The following is a 17,829-nucleotide window of genomic DNA, read 5'->3' on the forward strand; positions in this document are numbered from 1 at the left end:
CTTTATTTTACTTATTAGAAAGATAATCATGAATTACAAGATCAATAATAGATTATTTAAAATATTAAAATAATGTAGACCACACATATATTTGCAACATTATATAGTTATTAAATTCATGTTTTTTTTTATAAATTTAGTCGGGTTAAATATGAAAATTGTTGTAAATTATTAATTGACCATATTGATATAACTTACATCCTTCAAATAAATATATTGAAAAGATTATGATTATAGAAATTTCTACATTCTTATATAATGAACAAAAGTATATACATATGAAGCACTCTTCACTTTTTTGTTACTAATTATTAGGGCAATTCATAGATGAGACACTCACAAATGTCACCCATTTTCTTCTTAGAGTTTTCTGAAATTTGGAAGGCTATGCTCATGAATGATGGAACCACTTCAACAAATTTAACATACTCTATTCCTTCACACTTCCACTAATCTTTTTTTACTACTTATATTTGGTGTATTCATGTCACATTCATCATTTCCCAATACAAAAGCTACCCACTATCACAATATATAGGTCCATGTAATTAAATTAATGAACAATGTAAAAGTACAGGGTTATATCAATAAACTCGTTTAATTAGTGTTTTATTTGATTGTTGATGTTTCTAAGTAGAAAAGTATTTCTTTTTTTTTTTGTTCTTATGTTGTATGATTTGTATAAGATTCAAAATTTACGTGTTATGAGAGAATATTTTAATGGAATGTCTTATGGTGATGCACAAAGGTAGGAACGAGAATTCAAAAGAAAAAGTGTACATAATTTGACCATGCATACCATTATTGGGTCAATTGATACATTTGGAATTAGAAGTTAGATACAACCATTTTACTATGCATATATTGGAATCATACATTTCTAAATAAAAAAATAAAGAAGCTTCCAAATTCCATCGAAGAAGGTAAACCACTCACTAAAATATACGTTAAATTATCATTTTGTTGTCTTTTAATATATATATATATATATATATATATATATATATATATATATATATATATGATTTTAGTCATTTAAGAAAATTGAAATTAGTTTCTTTTCGAAACATTGACTCAATCCAGAATTTCAACATTAAAAATATATGAATTTAGTTCGTTTAACCAAATTTTGTTAAGTTTATTTGACATTTTAAACATGCTTCATAATAGTATTTGAGTTAACATTGAAATAAAAATATATAAAATACATAAACAACTTAAATACTATCATGAAATATGTTTGAAATGTCAACTAAATTTAACAAAATAGTATTAAAATAATTAAATTTGCATATCTTTTAAATTGAATCAAAATTTCGAAAAATAACTAATTTAAATTTTTAATTAAAATCACGGGAACATAACATATTTAACTTTTTTCTTATTTTAGAGTAGATATTTAGTGTGTCAATTTAAAAAATAGTTATTTTAGTTTAATTGTCCAAATTAAGAGATTTGACTACTAAAAAATATTGATGTTATTTTTTGTATGTAATATATATATATATATATATATATATATATATATATATATATATTTATTTATTTATATTTATGGAAGATGTGACTGAGGGCAAATAGTAAGGAGGGAGAAGATTGTTATGGATAAGTGAAAGTCCGAAAAAGCGAGTTTTCCACCACATAGAACACAACAACAAACACAAGTCACTTGTTCTTGTTTCATTTTCTCTGCAGTTTCTCACACAACAACAATGACGTTCCTGCAGAATTCCCCAACGATTCATCGAACCCTTCTTCACAACTCTTTTCCTCAGGTAATACAAAATCACACTCATGCTTTCACTTCCTAAATTTAATTCCTTTCGATCTTCTCAAATGTGGGTCTGTCACAGAAGCTTCCCACTTCTCGTTCTCCTCGAAGAGATACCGTTTCCTTCACTGTCAAAGCTTCCCAAGAACCCTCTGCTTCTTTAACTTCACAAGGTTCGTTCTTTTTTCTTTTGGGTCTGCTCAAGGTCAATTCACAGCTCCCATTGTCTTGCTATAAGAATATGAGAAGGTATTTTTACATTGGAGTGTGTCTCAGTGATTTTGCTTAGAAGAATTTGTGTGCTGTATGTATGCTTGTTTGGCATTTTAGGATTTCTTGCCTGTCTTTGATGCTTCAAAATTCTCCAAGGAAGAATAGGTATTTTCCAACGTGCTTCTGTATATCAATGTAGGTAATTTGCTTCTCATGGAGATGCACAGTGTAATGTTAATCTTGTTGTCTAAATCAGACATTAACCCTCACAAGTAGTACAATGTAAACCGTATATGAATTTGATTGGTATTTGGGTATTATGATCTGATATCATTTGAGATACTTAGTAGTTCTTCAAGTGTATCGTTCTCCACTTCATAGCTAGCTTTTTTAAGGGTGAGATTTCACAAGTGATTGAGTGTTTCTTAATTAGGAAGAACTACCTACGGAAGGTCCTGACCGAGGAGAAGGATTTTAAGCACTTGGTTCTCTTTCCTTAAAAGCTTGTTTTGGCTATTAACCATAACAAAGCATGCTTGAGACTGAAGAGTGAAAATAGTAAGCAGCTTGTAGCTGGGGTTTCATGAGGCGCAAAAAGTCCTAATACTAATTAATTAATTACATGTTATTTTTGAATTTGGATTCTGCTAGGCTTTTCTATGTTGTTCCTCTGTTATATCTTCAAACTATATGGTTGGACACTGATTTTGATATTTTAAAATATATTAAAACGATTTTGAAAATACTGTGTTTTAATGTTAAGCAGAGGACACCACAAAAAAAAAAACAAGTAGAAAATTTGTACTTATTATTTTCCCCGAAAACTGAACAGTTTTGATTTCAAATCCATGTAACTGTTGTAAACAACTTAGAGGATTATGTGAAAGCAATTCTAGATCCTCCTACAACATCCTCTTACTTTGTATGGTAGTACATATTGAATTTTTTCATGTTTATAAGACAATAAATGCATATGGTAGTACATATTGTTTTTCTTTTCCTCTTACTTTGTTTTTTATGAAGACTTGAAGGAGGATATAACAACACTCTTATCTGACACTGAAACTGCTATCATTAACTGGCACTATATCAATTTTTTGTTTCTTTATTAATCCTTTGCCTTACCTTGGCAGATACACAAGGAAGGCGCCAAGTGATTGCCATTGGAACTACTGCCCCATTAGTTTTTCTGATGAACCAACACTCAAACTCTTGTAAGATTGCATTTTAAACAGTTAAGTTTTCCATGTTACTGAATTGTGCCTGACCAGGAAGGTACAAATGCTGTTTATGACACTTGTGACTTTCCTAAATATTGATGCCTGACACCCTGAGGATATGCCATTGATATGGCTCAGTTGCTGCAGAAAACAAGAAAGGATTTTTGTCTGTTTTGGACAAGAAAGATGGATATTCATTTCTCTACCCTTTTGGGTGGCAGGTGAGCATTGTTTAAACACTGTCTGCACTCTGCATCAGTGTGACTTTATATCAAGTTTATGTATTGATACAAAGCTAAAAGGGAAGCTAAGGTTACCTTTTTCATCTCTTTTTTATCATGGGGAGTGAGCAGGAAGTAGTAATTGAAGGTCAAGATAAGGTGTTCAAAGATGTCATTGAACCACTGGAGAGTGTGAGTGTAAATGTGATAGCAACTGGGAAACAGGATATTACAGAATTTGGGTCCCCTCAAGAGGTTGCTGAAACTCTGATAAAAAAGGTTTTGGCCCCTTCAAACCAGAAAACCAAGATTGTAGAAGCAAAAGAGGTTTGATGTCTTACATTAAATCTCTTTTCCTTGTTTGTAATCATTATCTTTTTATGTTTGATTAGACTCTGCATTTAATCTGTTGATTTTGTTCTTTTATTCACATGTCTAATGCTTCAGCAAGATGTTGAAGGAAAAAAGTACTATCAGTTTGAGTTCATCGCTAAGGCTCCAAACTATACTCGTCATGCTCTCAGCACAGTGTCCATTGGCAATGGTATGGTTTGACCCTTTTGAATATTTTAATTCCATTATAAAAAAAAAATCAAACATTTGGTTTTAGATTAATAAAATACTAAAAAACTTAGTAAAAAACCCGTGTTTTTACTTATGTTTTAATTGTGAATTACAGGTAAATTTTACACCTTGACAACTGGAGCAAACGAGAGAAGATGGGAAAAGATGAAAGACAGACTGCACACAGTGATAGAGTCATTCAAAATTTTCGATGTTTGAAAAATGATGATTATTGTTCCGACCATATCAGAGATATTAAACTCTTGAGCGAGAATGTTTATTTGAGCTTTATAGTCCCAAGTTTAATCATTGTTTGCTTAAGATAACTTTCTCCAAATACATGTACAAGAAGTAATTCTAATGCATACACCGAAATTTCTAGCAACCATACATTGATGTACTCATTTTCTGCCTCTTCACAAACTTATAGAAAACTCATTTTGAAAGTTACCAAGGAAATAATTGGTTGGTACGAAGCAAAGGAAGTTTCTCAAGGATATGAGTATAGGAATGAAAGTTCCCATTGTATTTTATTTCAAAATTTCGATTCCAAAAATACATTGCTTAACATATTTTTTTATTAACAAAACTTAACACAAAAAAGAGTAGAATAAATAAATGACAGTTAATACTCATGTGGACCACAAAGCAATAGAATTTCGAGATGAAAAATTCTTTAATGAGATACATAATAACATATTATAATGGTAATGATGATATAGAATTGTTAAAAGAAAAGGTGTTCAATGGAGAAATCAGTTGGCTGTACATTCACAACTCTTTGAGTACATTTGTAATTGGTTATATGCTCCTGAAAGAAAATATTAGAATATAATACGCTGTTAAAAGTTTATGGATTATTGTAATTAATTATATTAACAGTATAAATACATATTTAGTGGTATGCAATAGACATAAAATGCGTTTAGAATATATACAACGAAAACATACATTTAACATTAACTATCTTTACTATAGCGGAAATATTGTTTACTCAACACAAAAATATATTGGTCAACAAAAACAAAATTTGCTAATTTATCATTCATTCCATCATCTATAAACGTATGTTTGTTTTGTTACTTTCAATCATTTCATATTATATATAATACTAATTAAGATTAAGGATGTGATAACGGTAGAATTTGTTTGTTGTCGTGGCAATACATTGACGAGTATGTTTGCAAAATACTACGAAACAACAAATATTTGTAATATTATTGATTTGAAAATGCTACTTAAGTTGTAAGTTGTAATTGAAAAACATTTAGCTAAGTGGAACACGTTGAAGAACATGAAAATTGCAATGAAGTGAGCAAAATTTGATATTATGTTATAGGACTACTCATTTATATTACAATAATTTATTACTGACAGATCTAACCTCATCAATAAAATAATTATTTTACTATCATGTTATAGACAACTCATACTTATAATACGATAATTTATAACTAACGGATTTAATGTCATCCATAAAACGATGTTTTGAGCTATTTGAATGTTCAAATACTGTTTATATTGATAATTTAATTTATATTGTTTTTCATTGTTTTCTTTACATCATACTACTAATTCTAAATTATATTATTTCCTAAAAATTTGATCTTAATTTTGAAGATAAAAAAAATGATAATGATAAAAAAGAAGAGAAAATTATTCTTGACTTTTGGATCCATAAGTCGAATGTAGCTCAGTTCTAGGTAAAGATGTTTTTCTGTCATTTGTTTCTTTTTCTTATATTATGCCCTGTGTCGTTGACCGTCATTCCTTTTGTTATAGTGGACCAAAATGGTTTAGGCTATTTAACAATTTCATGAATGATTTTCAGCATATGTTTTCGTGTACACCCATTCACATGGAAGGAATTTCCAAGCACTGATTTTAAGGTCAGTTAATGTCTTGGTATTTCTAATCATCTTTTTGAAGAAACCAAAAATAAAATCTAATATCCAAAACAAGCCCACAGGTCATTAACTAATGCAGTATTTTTCCGTTTCTTTTGATTAATATTTCAAAACAAAATTAATATACATTTTCAAAATTCTATTTTACAAATTGACAACATTTTTGGCTTATGTTTTTCACTTAATTTTTACAAAATAAACAAAAATTTAAAACCAAATAAAACCATTTCAGAATTCGATTTTTAAAAAACTGAATTCTGATGTGTTTCAAGAAAATAAAATACTGCATATGCTCATATTTCGAGCCCCACATAGCCAAATTTCGAACTCCAAGAAAACCATTTAATATTAGTAAATAATTCATAGTGTGCTATATTGTGATGTGGAATCCAGATGTAGCTCAAATAATAACAAAGTATATTACTGGGCAACGATGGACACCTTCCCAAGAGATGTTATCCAACAACATAGAAAACCCATATTTGTTGGATTCACCCACAGTATATTATGTGCCAGACATGTAACAGTCTCTACCAAATTTCCAAACAAGGCAGACACCTGACTATGTCTGGTATTCAAAGTACAAAAATGTCAGATTGTTTTACTCTAATTGTTTAGCAACAAAGAAAAAAAAAACTAAAAACGGTATTCAAACGCAATAACAGAAGCTTGCAATAATTAAACTTGTTTGAATATTAACACAAACATAAATTCTAACAGCAGGAATAATGCTTTCGTTGAAAGAAAAATGGATTAGTGAGGACAGAAATTGTAATGTAGAATCCAGATGTAGCTCAAATAATAACAAAGTATATTACTGGGCAACGATGGATACCTTCCAAAGAGATGTTATCCAACAACATAGAAAACCCATATTTGTTGGATTCACCCTCTGTATATTTTGTGCCAGACATGTAACGGTCTCTACCAAAATTCCAAAAAAGGCAGACACCTGACTATGTCTGGAATTCCTCTAATAAAAATGTCATAAATTGTTTTCCACTAATAATTGTTTAATAATAATAAAAAAAAAAACTAACACGGGAGTGAGTATGATCACACAGGAATTAGCAACAATTAAACTTGTTTGAATATGATCACATACTCTAACAGGAATAATGTAACACATTTTGTTGAAAGGAACACAGGTGAGTGAGAGGCAGAAAATGTGATGTGGAATCCAGATGTAGCTCAAATAATAACGAAGAATATTATTGGGCAACGATGGACACCTTACAAAGAGATGTTATCCAACAACATAGTCAACCCATATTAAAGGACTCACTCTCATTATATTATGTCCCAGACATGTAACAGTCTCTACCAAATTTCAAAAAACGGCAGACACCTGACTATGTCTGGTATTCAAAGTAAAAGATGAAACAAACTATATAATTAAACTAACATGGGTATTCAGGCACCGTAAGTGGAACTTCAATAATTAAACTTTCTGGAATACAAACAAAAAATGGGTAAATAAAACGAATTTTATGTATGAAGTGATTGTGTTAAAAGGAACAAAGGTGGGGCAGAAAATGTGATGTAGAATCCAGATGTAGCTCAAATAATAACAAAAGTGAAGTGATTGTGTTAAAAGGAACAAAGGTGGGGCAGAAAATGTGATGTAGAATCCAGATGTAGCTCAAATAATAACAAAAGTGTTATTAATGGGCAACGATGGACACCTTCCCAAGACATGTTATCCAACAACATAGAAAACTCATATTTGTTGGACTCACCCTCGGTATATTATGTCCCAGACATGTAACAGTCTCTACCAAATAATGGCAGACACCTGACTATGTCTGTATTCAAAATAAAGAAAAAGGCTCCTCAATATAAGAGCATAACCTAAAATATGCCAATGGGCTGTTTCCAAATTTAATCCAGGGGCAACAGGTCTACAAAGCCTAACCATTAGAATAGACTATATTTCTATATTCAACTACATCAGTAAAACTATGATGGATTCGTCAACAAATTTTAAAATTACCCACTGCCAACCAACATGACAACAGATAACAAGAAATAATCAATATGCTGGTATAAGGACAGAAATTGATATCTGCGGTAAGGAATAAAGAAAAGGAGAGTGATCAGACCTTGGAAACATTGGAGTCAGAAATCCCTCAGCTCTGCTTTTCAAGCTAAACTTAAACTTCCATGCAATGATTGTGGGAAGGTGGTGGTAGATGAAGATAATGAATCATAGAAAAATTTATAGAATGATGGAGTTCATAAAAATGAAGATGAAGAGTCATATGTGAAAGCTTATCCATCCATAATTACAAAATTAGGTATACAGATGGTATACAAAATTGGATTCCATTGAAACGTTTCAATGGTTGTGATTCAAATTCTGTGACAAAACCTACTAAATATTTAACTTTAAATCCTGTAAGAACAGAGAAACAAACTCTGCATTTGTACAAAAAGTAACGCAGAAAATCACAATTAATCCTTGTGGATTAAGAAGGAATACAATTTTGAGGTAAAAACTGCTTTCATATGAGATATATAACGACATACTACAATAGTAATCATTAACTAAGAAAGCAGGGAATCGGTCAGAGAAAATAATTATGCCAGTATAAAAAACCTACTTCCTAAAAATGTTCTCAACTCAAAATAGGCTATATCACCAAGAGTACAACTTAGATAATACCAATTTTATTGGCTACATCCAAGGCATCATAATCTGGAGTCAACCTAACATAGGCTTTCTTAGTTCCGTCTGGCCTGCAAACAAAAATATATTGGTTAAAGAAAAAAAGAAAGAAAGTAGCAGATCAAAGATATCCTCATTTTTTTTATTCCCAGTACCTGATTAATGTGTTTACTTTCTTGGCCTGAATGTCATACATCTTCTTGACAGCATCTTTAATTTTCTTTTTGTCAGCACGAAGATCAACGATAAAAACCAGTGTATTATTATCCTCAATTTTCTTCATTGCAGATTCCGTAGTTAGAGGAAATTTAAGTATCTGATAATGGTCCAACTTGTTTCTGGGCGGAGCGCTAATGCGAGGATACTTAGGGCTCCTGTCCTTCTTCAATGTCTTTGGCCTGTGAAATGTAACAGATGTCCTGATCTTTTTGGTTTTCTTCTTAAAAACTTGGCCACCAGATTTTACAGCCTTGGCCGTCTTCAAGGCCTGAGCTTTGGGATCAGCCTTTTTAGCATTGACCACTGCTCAAGGGAAAAAAAAAGTTAAATAGAGCACAAACCAGTATTTCTGTGAGCTTTTTTCCATCTAAGTGAAAAGTCTGATGTGCATAAAGAAAACAATCATATAAATATAAACATCATGAAAATCTACATAGATATATAGGTAATTAATATTGAAGAAATGGAAAATAAAAAAATAAAAATGCAAGACTCACCCTTAGTAGGAGCCATATCAATCACTCACCAACAATTCTCACAACCTCCTGCAAACACATAATTACACTAAATTGCATTAGCAGATCGAAACATATAAGCCCTAAACAGATTCATTCATTCAAAAAAAAAAAAGTCAAAAAACAAGCTTCGGAATAAAGATTCAAAGAGGGAAGACCTAGTAGAAACACTTGAATCTAATTCAATAAAAGATTACGATACCTTGAAAATCGGAGGGTTGCAGAAGCAGAAGCCAAAATTAGGGTTTAGGGTTGAACAGCTGATGTTAGAAGGAGAATAGGGGTTGGTTTATATAGAACTCGAACTTACAGTAACAACCTTTTCAAGCCCAATATCCAAAGCCCATATAACTATAACTTGTGTGCATAAGGTTTTCAAGATGGGTCAGTAAGAGAACAAGATATAAATGGACACGATAAAATTTATTTAGTTTAAAAAAATTGTTATTTTAAAATAAAATAAAATAAATTAAAAATTTAGTATTTTCCTAATAACTAGCTGAAACAAGACACGATCAACCCCTTCATCTCTATTATAATTTTTAATAAATAAATATTTATAAATATATATATATATATATATATATATAATATTATTTTGTGTGATTTTGTTTGTTATGTGAAAATAAAATAAGTAATACTTAATTTTTTCCATGCTACATTCAATTTATGTTGTGATAAAAAATAATTATACAAAAAATAACTACATCTAAAATATGAGTAATTATTTTATTTATTTTAATTTACAGGGAGTTTCAAGTTACATTTTCGTTTTTTTAATATAATATAATTTTTTTAATTGATGTCTTTGTAAATTTAATATTTAAATTTAATAATATCATTGAAAATAAAACAGAAAGTAACTAGATTACGAACTAATGTGAAATAAAAATAATGTGGTTACCAAAATTTTATTCTATCTTTTTTACTTCAAAATATCATGAATTCAAATGTGGTAATTTGTTTGCATAAATATTTGTATATTGTGAAATAATCAGAGAATCACTTTTGACTTTTAAATAGTTATTAAAAAATTAATAATAAATGTGTAATACATATCAGTATATGATTTAGTGATAATATATAACATACTTACGCTGAAAAGAAATTTAAATTATATCAAATGTCCTATAATATCATAATTTATTTGTAATAAAATTTATGGGGTTTAAATTTACTAAAACACTTCTAAAGTCCGCGGATACATATTATTATTATTATTTAATTATCGTTGTATTCTAATCATTATCGTATCTATGACAATGGTTTGATTATGTTGGATTGGCCCAGTAGAGATAATGGCATCGTTCTTGGGCTTGTGAATCACGGGATCGATTCCCATTTTCTCTAACCTTCTCTTCCTTGAGTTGTTCAGCTGTTTTTATTTTTTAATTTTTCATTAAATTGTATTTTATTTTTAATCTTTAATTGAGTTCTTTCGTCTAAATGTCATACACAAAAAATAACTTATGGAAGACCTATAGCCTATATACAGGGTTAATATAATTTATTTCCCGTTAATAAAGAAATAAATTATATTGAATGCTAAATTAAGAATAATATTAAAAAAAGTAACTGCTAATAATAATAATAAAAATAAATAAATATTTAAAAAATATATAATTACCCTATGTAGATAAAATAAATAAATCAATTATATTACTTAATTAAATTACATATATAAAATTTTAATTCTATTGACTGAAAACATATTTTTTTTTTTTTATTTTACACATTCAACTAATTAAAGTAAATAGTAACGTCAAAAGAAAAGACCAACAAAAATTTCAAAGATCTAGGAAACAGGAAAGAGTTTTTTCAGTAACGAATAAAATCGAACATAACCTTACTTAATTTAAAAGTTCAAAACAATTCTTTAATAACATTTATGTAAAAACGTGGGTCAGGAAAGAAAACAAAATAACTAGCTTATATTAATTGTATCTTAAATTGCAAATTAAAATTTTGTAGTTAGGAAATGACAAAATGAGATCTATGAACACAGAAAATTTTGCTTCATTATAAAACGACAGATTTATCTCCTCCCTTGAATTAATGCTGAGTAACAAAAATACTTCAGACAAAATTATAATAGAATTTGTTTCATTATTTTTGGTACATGATAGTTTTCTAATTGGTTAAAATACCTTTGTGGTCCCAAATTTCGTCAAGGCCATGAACAGTGACTGCCACGTGTCATTTTGTGGTTTTTTTGAATTTTTCTTTTATTTTTAATTTATAATTTTTTCTAGGAGTGTGCCACGTGTCACTTTGTGGTTTTTTTGAATTTTGAATTTTATTTTTTTGAATTTTTTTGAATTATTTTTTAAATGTCCACGTGTCAATCTAGTAGTATGACACATGTCAAAGTCAATATTCTATATTCAATCTGATCTCTATATTTGTTATTTTTATTCAATTAGGTTTGGTCCCTATAGAAAATGTGACCAAATTTAATTTTTATATCAAAGTTATAATGATGTGAATTTTAATATATTATATAAAGATATTTAATAAAAAAATATGAATTTTAATATAAAAATTAAATTTGATTTTAATTTGGAGAGGGACCAAATTGGTTAATGTTAACAAAAATTGAAACCTAATTGAATAAAAATAACAAATATAATGACCAAATTGAATTTAAAACATTAACTTTGACACGTGAACATTTAAAAAAAATTTAAAAAAATTTAAAAACAATTCAAAAAAACCATGAAGTGACACATGACACACTCATAGGTTGACATGTGTACATTTAAAAAAAATTAACAAAATTTTTTTAAAAAAAATTCAAAAAAACCACAAAGTGACACGTGACAGTCACCATTCATGGTCGTTAATGATTTAAACAATGTTAGCAAAAAAGGACCCAATTGAACAAAATTGACGAAAATTGAGACAAAAAAGGTATTTTAACCTTTCTAATTCAAGAGTAAACTAAACTCAAGAGTTTTCATTCATATTCAAGAGTAACCAAGCTTTAAAAGGTGGTAAACCATATTGAAAGAACATAGCATAATGAATCATTGAATTCAGTTTGTTAAACATGTTTGATCATTGAAAGTGACAACCATACAAGAATGTTGGATAATTTAACACTGGTAAACATTTTTTATTGAGAAGATCTATATCACTCAGCTATGGTTTGAATTCAGAAATTCTTAATCACGTATTTGTTCACATATAAGCAAATAAACTAGAGCCTAACATTTTCCGCATTGCTAAAGAAGGAATTGTTCTTCTATAAATAACATGAGAGAGAGAGAATATGAAAGAAATTTGAGTATGTTTAACATAAATTTCTAGGTTGAGGGTGTTAAAAACCACTGTACAATCAGCCGAGCTACAATTCACTTGGCATGGGGCAAACTCCTGCAAAGTAATATCAAACAAAACTCAGTTTATAGCACAGAATTAGGAAAAAGAAACAAAGAAAAGATTATTTAGATGTATTTAATGATCAGAGATTCATAAAATAATTGCCATTTATTACCTCACTGGATCTCTTTTGACAGGGAAGATGAATTTGCCATACATAGAGATAGCTGCAGATGCTGAAAAGGTTATAGAAGCTACTTGAACCAAGGATTCTCCTAGTGTCATTTGAGCTACAATGAACTGAGCAAAGCAAGGAACTCTGAAGGTTCCTCATTCTCTTTAACAATCTATTCATAGAACACAAGATTATGAGAATGCAAAATATTGGGACAATCCACCACAGTGCATAAAGCTCAATTCAATCAATCTTTCATGAAAAAGGAAGAAATGTATACAAGATATATCACAAAAGTAATGGTTTGAAGTTCAAAGTCAAATGCACTTATAAGGTTTTGTAAATAATAAGCACATCACAACAGCTGGCCCCACTAAAAATCTTAAAAGGCAAGCCTATCTCACAACACTAGATTCAGTTAGAGATTCCATAAAATCTTGTGATATCAATTCCACTGAATGTGAGGAATAGATACTGGTGGAGCAGAATATAGCAAAAAAAGATAGATATAATTGCATATGTTGCCCTAATCAGTTTTTTAGACCTGGATTCTCCTGATTCCCTCAGTGCTCTTTTATCATTGATCACAAGAATTAGTTTATAATCCTCTCTACCAACCCTCCCATTCTTCCTAGTCTAGAGATTCTAACACCATAATGCAATCATTAGTATCAAAAAACTAAGTGGAAGTTTACATGAACAAAAGTCGCATACACAGAAACAAGTTTTTCAGCATACAAAACTTGTGATGGCATATTAATGAGCTTGTGACATTCAATTATATGGAGTTTACTTAAACTCCCATTTATTTGAGTTCCATAGAAGGAAGAAAATCCAACCATCAGCTCCACCCAGCAAAGCTGCAATTAAAACAGTGTTTTCTTTCTTCCAAATTGATTATTCTGCTTGAAATATATGGATGATGTACATATTCTTTTCAGCATTTCATTAAGAATGTTTTCAACCAAAAAACAATAATGAGACTAAAGAGAGACCAAATAAGCAAACACAATCTATGGCTACTATGTTTTAATCTAGATTAGAGAAACAAAAGGAGAAAAACAAAACAACATCATGTATGTGTTGCACAATTTGAACAAAATGTCAGTGGAATGCGTACCTTGATGACTGTACTCTTTGGCAAACTAAACCGATCTAGGAGATCACAACCAATTTGATTCCAGTCCACAGCTCCTAAACAATCTAACTGTATATCAACATCCAAGTGAACCTGTGAAGTATCACAATTGAAAGACCTCCCTAACCAAATATATAACATGTTCCCTGCGTGTACGTGCATACTGGGAGAGAATATGACAAAAGCAGCTTTAGAATCCAAATGATCTGCACCAAATGTCTCAACCTTTTCTAAACTGGGCCAGTGATATACCGAAGGCTGTGCAACATTAAACTGCAGTGAGCCACTCTCATTAGTTTCCTTCAATGCTGCAGACTGACCAAGCACTGCGTCTTCTACTGAGGAAGTATGTACCAAAGGCTCAACAGAGTTCCGAACAAGTGATGATTCCTTGAGGTGCGTGCTGTCAACAATGCTTGGACATAATGCCAGCTCACACTTTTGAAAGGAATTCACACCTCCATCCTTGGCATGGTTGTTAGGCTCACAAAAATAATCTTTACTATCTGATGGTTGCAAATAGCTAACATTGCCATTAACAACAATGTCAAATTCTTGACTATTATGAAAGGTCGGTGGCTTATCCATTACTTGTTTCTTATCACTCTTCAGTGGCAACTTCAAAGATTTTGACAAACTACCTCTGCGTTCAGCAAGGGAAGTTGATGGTTTCTTCAATGGTAAAGAGGCTGACTGAGACCAGGGATGAGGTAGATTGACACCAATGATATCTGTACTGTTAGAAACTGCTTTAGAAGTAGAACTTGAAGAGATTGACAAATTAGAAAAACTAGACAAAGAAGAAAATACGGGAATAGGAGTCAAAACCACAGAGGAAGAATCTGGGGACACTTCTGACAAAAACTTAGAATGAGTGCTAGAATCAGAAGAAATGGAATCTGGAGAAACATAAGACGGTGAAGAGGATGATGATATAGACGATGACGATGATGAAAGGGATGAGGATGGAGACAAGTTGGCTGATGTGTGAATACACAACATGGAATCTGAATAAACCCTGGGAAAGGATAACCTAGGGGTAGAAACAAACTCCTTCATATTAGCAGAGGCAACTTTACGCCTTAAAGCACTCCAACTACTCTCTCTTGCAGGCAGATGGGTTTCATGTTCATTCTCCGATGAAGCAAAGGGAGGCACAAATCCTCCAGTGATTGCTTTTTTGAAAACTTCATAATCAACATCATAGGCTTCCACTCTCCTCTCACCAGGAGAAACTTTACCAGTCAAGTTTCCATCTTCTACTCTATTGCCAGATTTATCCATCAAGGGCAGAAAATTCGAAAAAGCATTCCAGAAATAAGCCGGTTCCTCACCTTCCTTAATCATCACAATTGGCCCTTGCACCTTCTCATACCGAACAATCTGGCCAACGGCCCCTCTGGCATCCCTCTCCATGATGGCCTCACAGTTCTTACCAATCCAAACATATATTGCCGAAGGAATGTGCACAATAAACGCGCCTCTGGAGTCCAATGCAGCTGAAGAAGGATCCATCAACATTTTGGGAACAAGATGTAAAGGATCATAAGGGGAGTGTGGAGCAATCCTGTAAATCCTGAGCAAAGAGCTAGGACTAAGAGGGAACGCGTGGACCCTTTTCTGACACTGCAACAACTGGCAAGCGAACCCCATATTCGGATCAGCAATCCCTCTTGCTGCCTTCACAAACTGAAAAGCATCATCAAAACTTTGGCCTTCCCTCCACATAAGGTAAGCAATGACCAGAGATGTGGACCGAGACACCCCTTGACAACAGTGCACAAACACCCTCCCACCTTGCTCCCTAACATCCTCAAAGTAGTCAAACACATCATACAAGATACTAGTAATGTCCTCGGAGGGACTATCCTGCAGCCACAAAGTCCTATACACAAAATCAGCCTTAAAGTACTCAGGACACACAAACCCCACACAATTCAACACATGAGTGATACCATTATGCTTCAAAATGTCCCTATCCTTAGCAACAGCATCACCACCAAGGTACACATGATCAGCAACTTTTGAACACTCCTTGTCAAAAAATGCAATCTTATCCCTCTTCACAAGCCCACCATTGTTACTCCTACTATGATCAGGGTTGCTATGCTGAATGGAAGACAAATCAAGTTTCAACCTTTCACCATTGCTACCATTACCTCTCCCTCCCGGGGTGGTGGGCGGCTGCGGCCACTCGCCGATGTCGTCGGACCCCGCCTTCGGCCACTCATCAAGACTCCGCCGCGCGATAGAGAGCGGCTGCAGCGGCGGCAGGCAAGACCGCGCCTTACAATTCTGCTGCGACCGAGGCGTAAGTGGCGGCGGAGGGAACCGCCGGTTCTCTCTGTGAGGACCTTCCGCGCTGCCAGAATCCGCGAAACCCTTACCCGCCTCGCCGGAAGAGGCGTTCCCGGCGGCGGTACGGGACGATGACCACGACGCCGACCGCCAGAACATTTTCCGGGAGGCGGAAATATGACCCGCGTCGTCGTTCCCCACCATGCCCACTTCGCAAAGAATTAAAAAAATCGAATTTTGCGCAAAACCCACAAAAGATTGGAAGAGCCCTAGGCACCTAGGTTTTCTGGGTCCCGGCTAAACTGCGCGCATTGAACGCAATCGGAAAATTCGAAGCCGCGTAGGGTTAACCATTTGAGCAAGGGGAGAGGAACCCACAACGAGGAAAAGAGAGAGTGACGCAAAGAAAGCGCGTCTGAATCTTGAAGTGAAAAAAGTGAGAAGAAGGGTATGGGAAATTGAAGGAAAGATCAAATTTTTATGCAGAGATTAACCTTTGTGGGGTTTGAGAGGGTGATTGGGATTTGATTTGAAAAGAGGGATTGAGATTTAGGATTTGGGCAAAGAGAGAAAGGTATATTAGAGTTGTTGTTGTTGTTGAGAGCATGAAGAAGAGAAGAAGAGAAGTGGTTGATAGGAGGGAAGAGAAGAAGGGTAAGTACATAGATAGATATAGTATTTTGTATTGAGTGGGCAGAGTCCTTTCTACATTTATGCCATCTCATGCTTTATTTGTGTTTGGGGTTTTCTCATTTTTTTTATTTTTTCAATTTTAATTTTTAATTTTACTGTGAAAAAAAAAATAAAACATGAATGAGGAATATGATCATGCCAAAAAACACAGAAGAGAAGACCAGGCAAGACTTGGATAAGCATAATGAAACATTTGATTCAAACATCACCATTTGCCAAAGGAAACAAAAAACAAATTATCAGTCAATAATAATATTTTTAATGTTTTCCTACTACATGACCTGTCAACTATGCAAACATTTTATTTACTTATTTTTTCCACACTCCAATTAATTTTTTTATTTTTTCTTTGGAATGTTAGTTTTAACTCAAAACACTTCACTTTAATAATTTTCTATTCTTTGGAATACGTTTCACTTATATTCAATTGGTTGCCATTTCAGGGGAAAAAAACTTGAACTTTCCATATGTTTTAATTCTTTCACAAAAGAAAAAAAAGAAACTCCTTTATAATTTAAATACTGATAATTTAATTTGGTTTGTGAGAAGTAGATCATTATTAAATCTATTTATTTTTGTCTAGGAAAGTTGATTGACAACCCATTTAATGTTTAACTGAATTTACTTTTTCTTTTAAATCTTAAATCAATTTTGACTTTGTTAATTATAAATTAATAAGCATTTAAATACTAAGTAATGATCTACAAATAAAATATGGTTTTTCTTAGATGGCAATGTTTGAGATTCTAATAGAGAAACTAAAATTATTAAATATTCCCATGTCAATAATTATTTATAGTCTCCATTAAATTTAGTCAACATAGGTAACGAACTCTTTTTATTTATATAGAAGGATGATTTTAAAAGAAAAAAAAAGTTAAACTTATCAGTTACATTTAAAAATGT

At 31.9% G+C, this 17,829-nt stretch overlaps 3 protein-coding genes across 3 annotated transcripts; 1 reads left to right on the plus strand and 2 right to left on the minus strand.

The window, feature by feature from the left end:
- Positions 1-1,600: 1,600 nt before the first annotated feature.
- On the plus strand, positions 1,601-4,374 carry LOC114184111 (psbP-like protein 1, chloroplastic). The gene is made up of 7 exons (XM_028071358.1): positions 1,601-1,775; positions 1,854-1,944; positions 3,118-3,198; positions 3,343-3,425; positions 3,558-3,752; positions 3,873-3,969; positions 4,105-4,374. Exons 1-7 carry the CDS (start codon positions 1,713-1,715, stop codon positions 4,206-4,208), a joined length of 714 nt encoding a protein of 237 aa, XP_027927159.1. The 5' UTR covers positions 1,601-1,712; the 3' UTR covers positions 4,209-4,374.
- Positions 4,375-8,271: 3,897 nt separating this feature from the next.
- Positions 8,272-9,647, minus strand: LOC114183159 (60S ribosomal protein L23A-like). Its single transcript, XM_028070073.1, has 4 exons — positions 9,501-9,647; positions 9,281-9,328; positions 8,720-9,086; positions 8,272-8,635 (listed from the first exon to the last, which is right to left on the minus strand). The coding sequence occupies exons 2-4, from the start codon at positions 9,294-9,296 to the stop codon at positions 8,551-8,553; spliced, it is 468 nt and encodes a 155-aa protein (XP_027925874.1). The 5' UTR covers positions 9,297-9,328; positions 9,501-9,647; the 3' UTR covers positions 8,272-8,550.
- A 2,735-nt stretch (positions 9,648-12,382) lies between these two features.
- Positions 12,383-16,894, minus strand: LOC114183606 (protein-tyrosine-phosphatase MKP1). Its single transcript, XM_028070687.1, has 3 exons — positions 13,915-16,894; positions 12,795-12,966; positions 12,383-12,673 (listed from the first exon to the last, which is right to left on the minus strand). Exons 1-2 carry the CDS (start codon positions 16,432-16,434, stop codon positions 12,910-12,912), a joined length of 2,577 nt encoding a protein of 858 aa, XP_027926488.1. The 5' UTR covers positions 16,435-16,894; the 3' UTR covers positions 12,383-12,673; positions 12,795-12,909.
- Positions 16,895-17,829: the final 935 nt, after the last annotated feature.

This window comes from Vigna unguiculata, chromosome 5 (genome assembly GCF_004118075.2).
Source record: "Vigna unguiculata cultivar IT97K-499-35 chromosome 5, ASM411807v1, whole genome shotgun sequence".
NCBI lineage: Eukaryota > Viridiplantae > Streptophyta > Magnoliopsida > Fabales > Fabaceae > Vigna > Vigna unguiculata.

What these genes read in the sequence shown, in the direction of transcription:
- LOC114184111 (XM_028071358.1), top strand. Translation starts at nt 1,713, where the DNA reads ATGACGTTCCTGCAGAATTCCCCAACGATTCATCGAACCCTTCTTCAC. An exon ending in TTCACAACTCTTTTCCTCAG is followed by an intron (nt 1,776 to 1,853) that starts GTAATACAAAAT and finishes GGTCTGTCACAG; the next exon opens with AAGCTTCCCACTTCTCGTTC. An exon ending in TGCTTCTTTAACTTCACAAG is followed by an intron (nt 1,945 to 3,117) that starts GTTCGTTCTTTT and finishes TTACCTTGGCAG; the next exon opens with ATACACAAGGAAGGCGCCAA.
- LOC114183159 (XM_028070073.1), bottom strand. An exon ending in AAAGTAAACACATTAATCAG is followed by an intron (nt 8,636 to 8,719) that starts GTACTGGGAATA and finishes TTTTGTTTGCAG; the next exon opens with GCCAGACGGAACTAAGAAAG.
- LOC114183606 (XM_028070687.1), bottom strand. Translation starts at nt 16,434, where the DNA reads ATGGTGGGGAACGACGACGCGGGTCATATTTCCGCCTCCCGGAAAATG. An exon ending in CAAAGAGTACAGTCATCAAG is followed by an intron (nt 12,967 to 13,914) that starts GTACGCATTCCA and finishes TTCTATGAATAG; the next exon opens with ATTGTTAAAGAGAATGAGGA.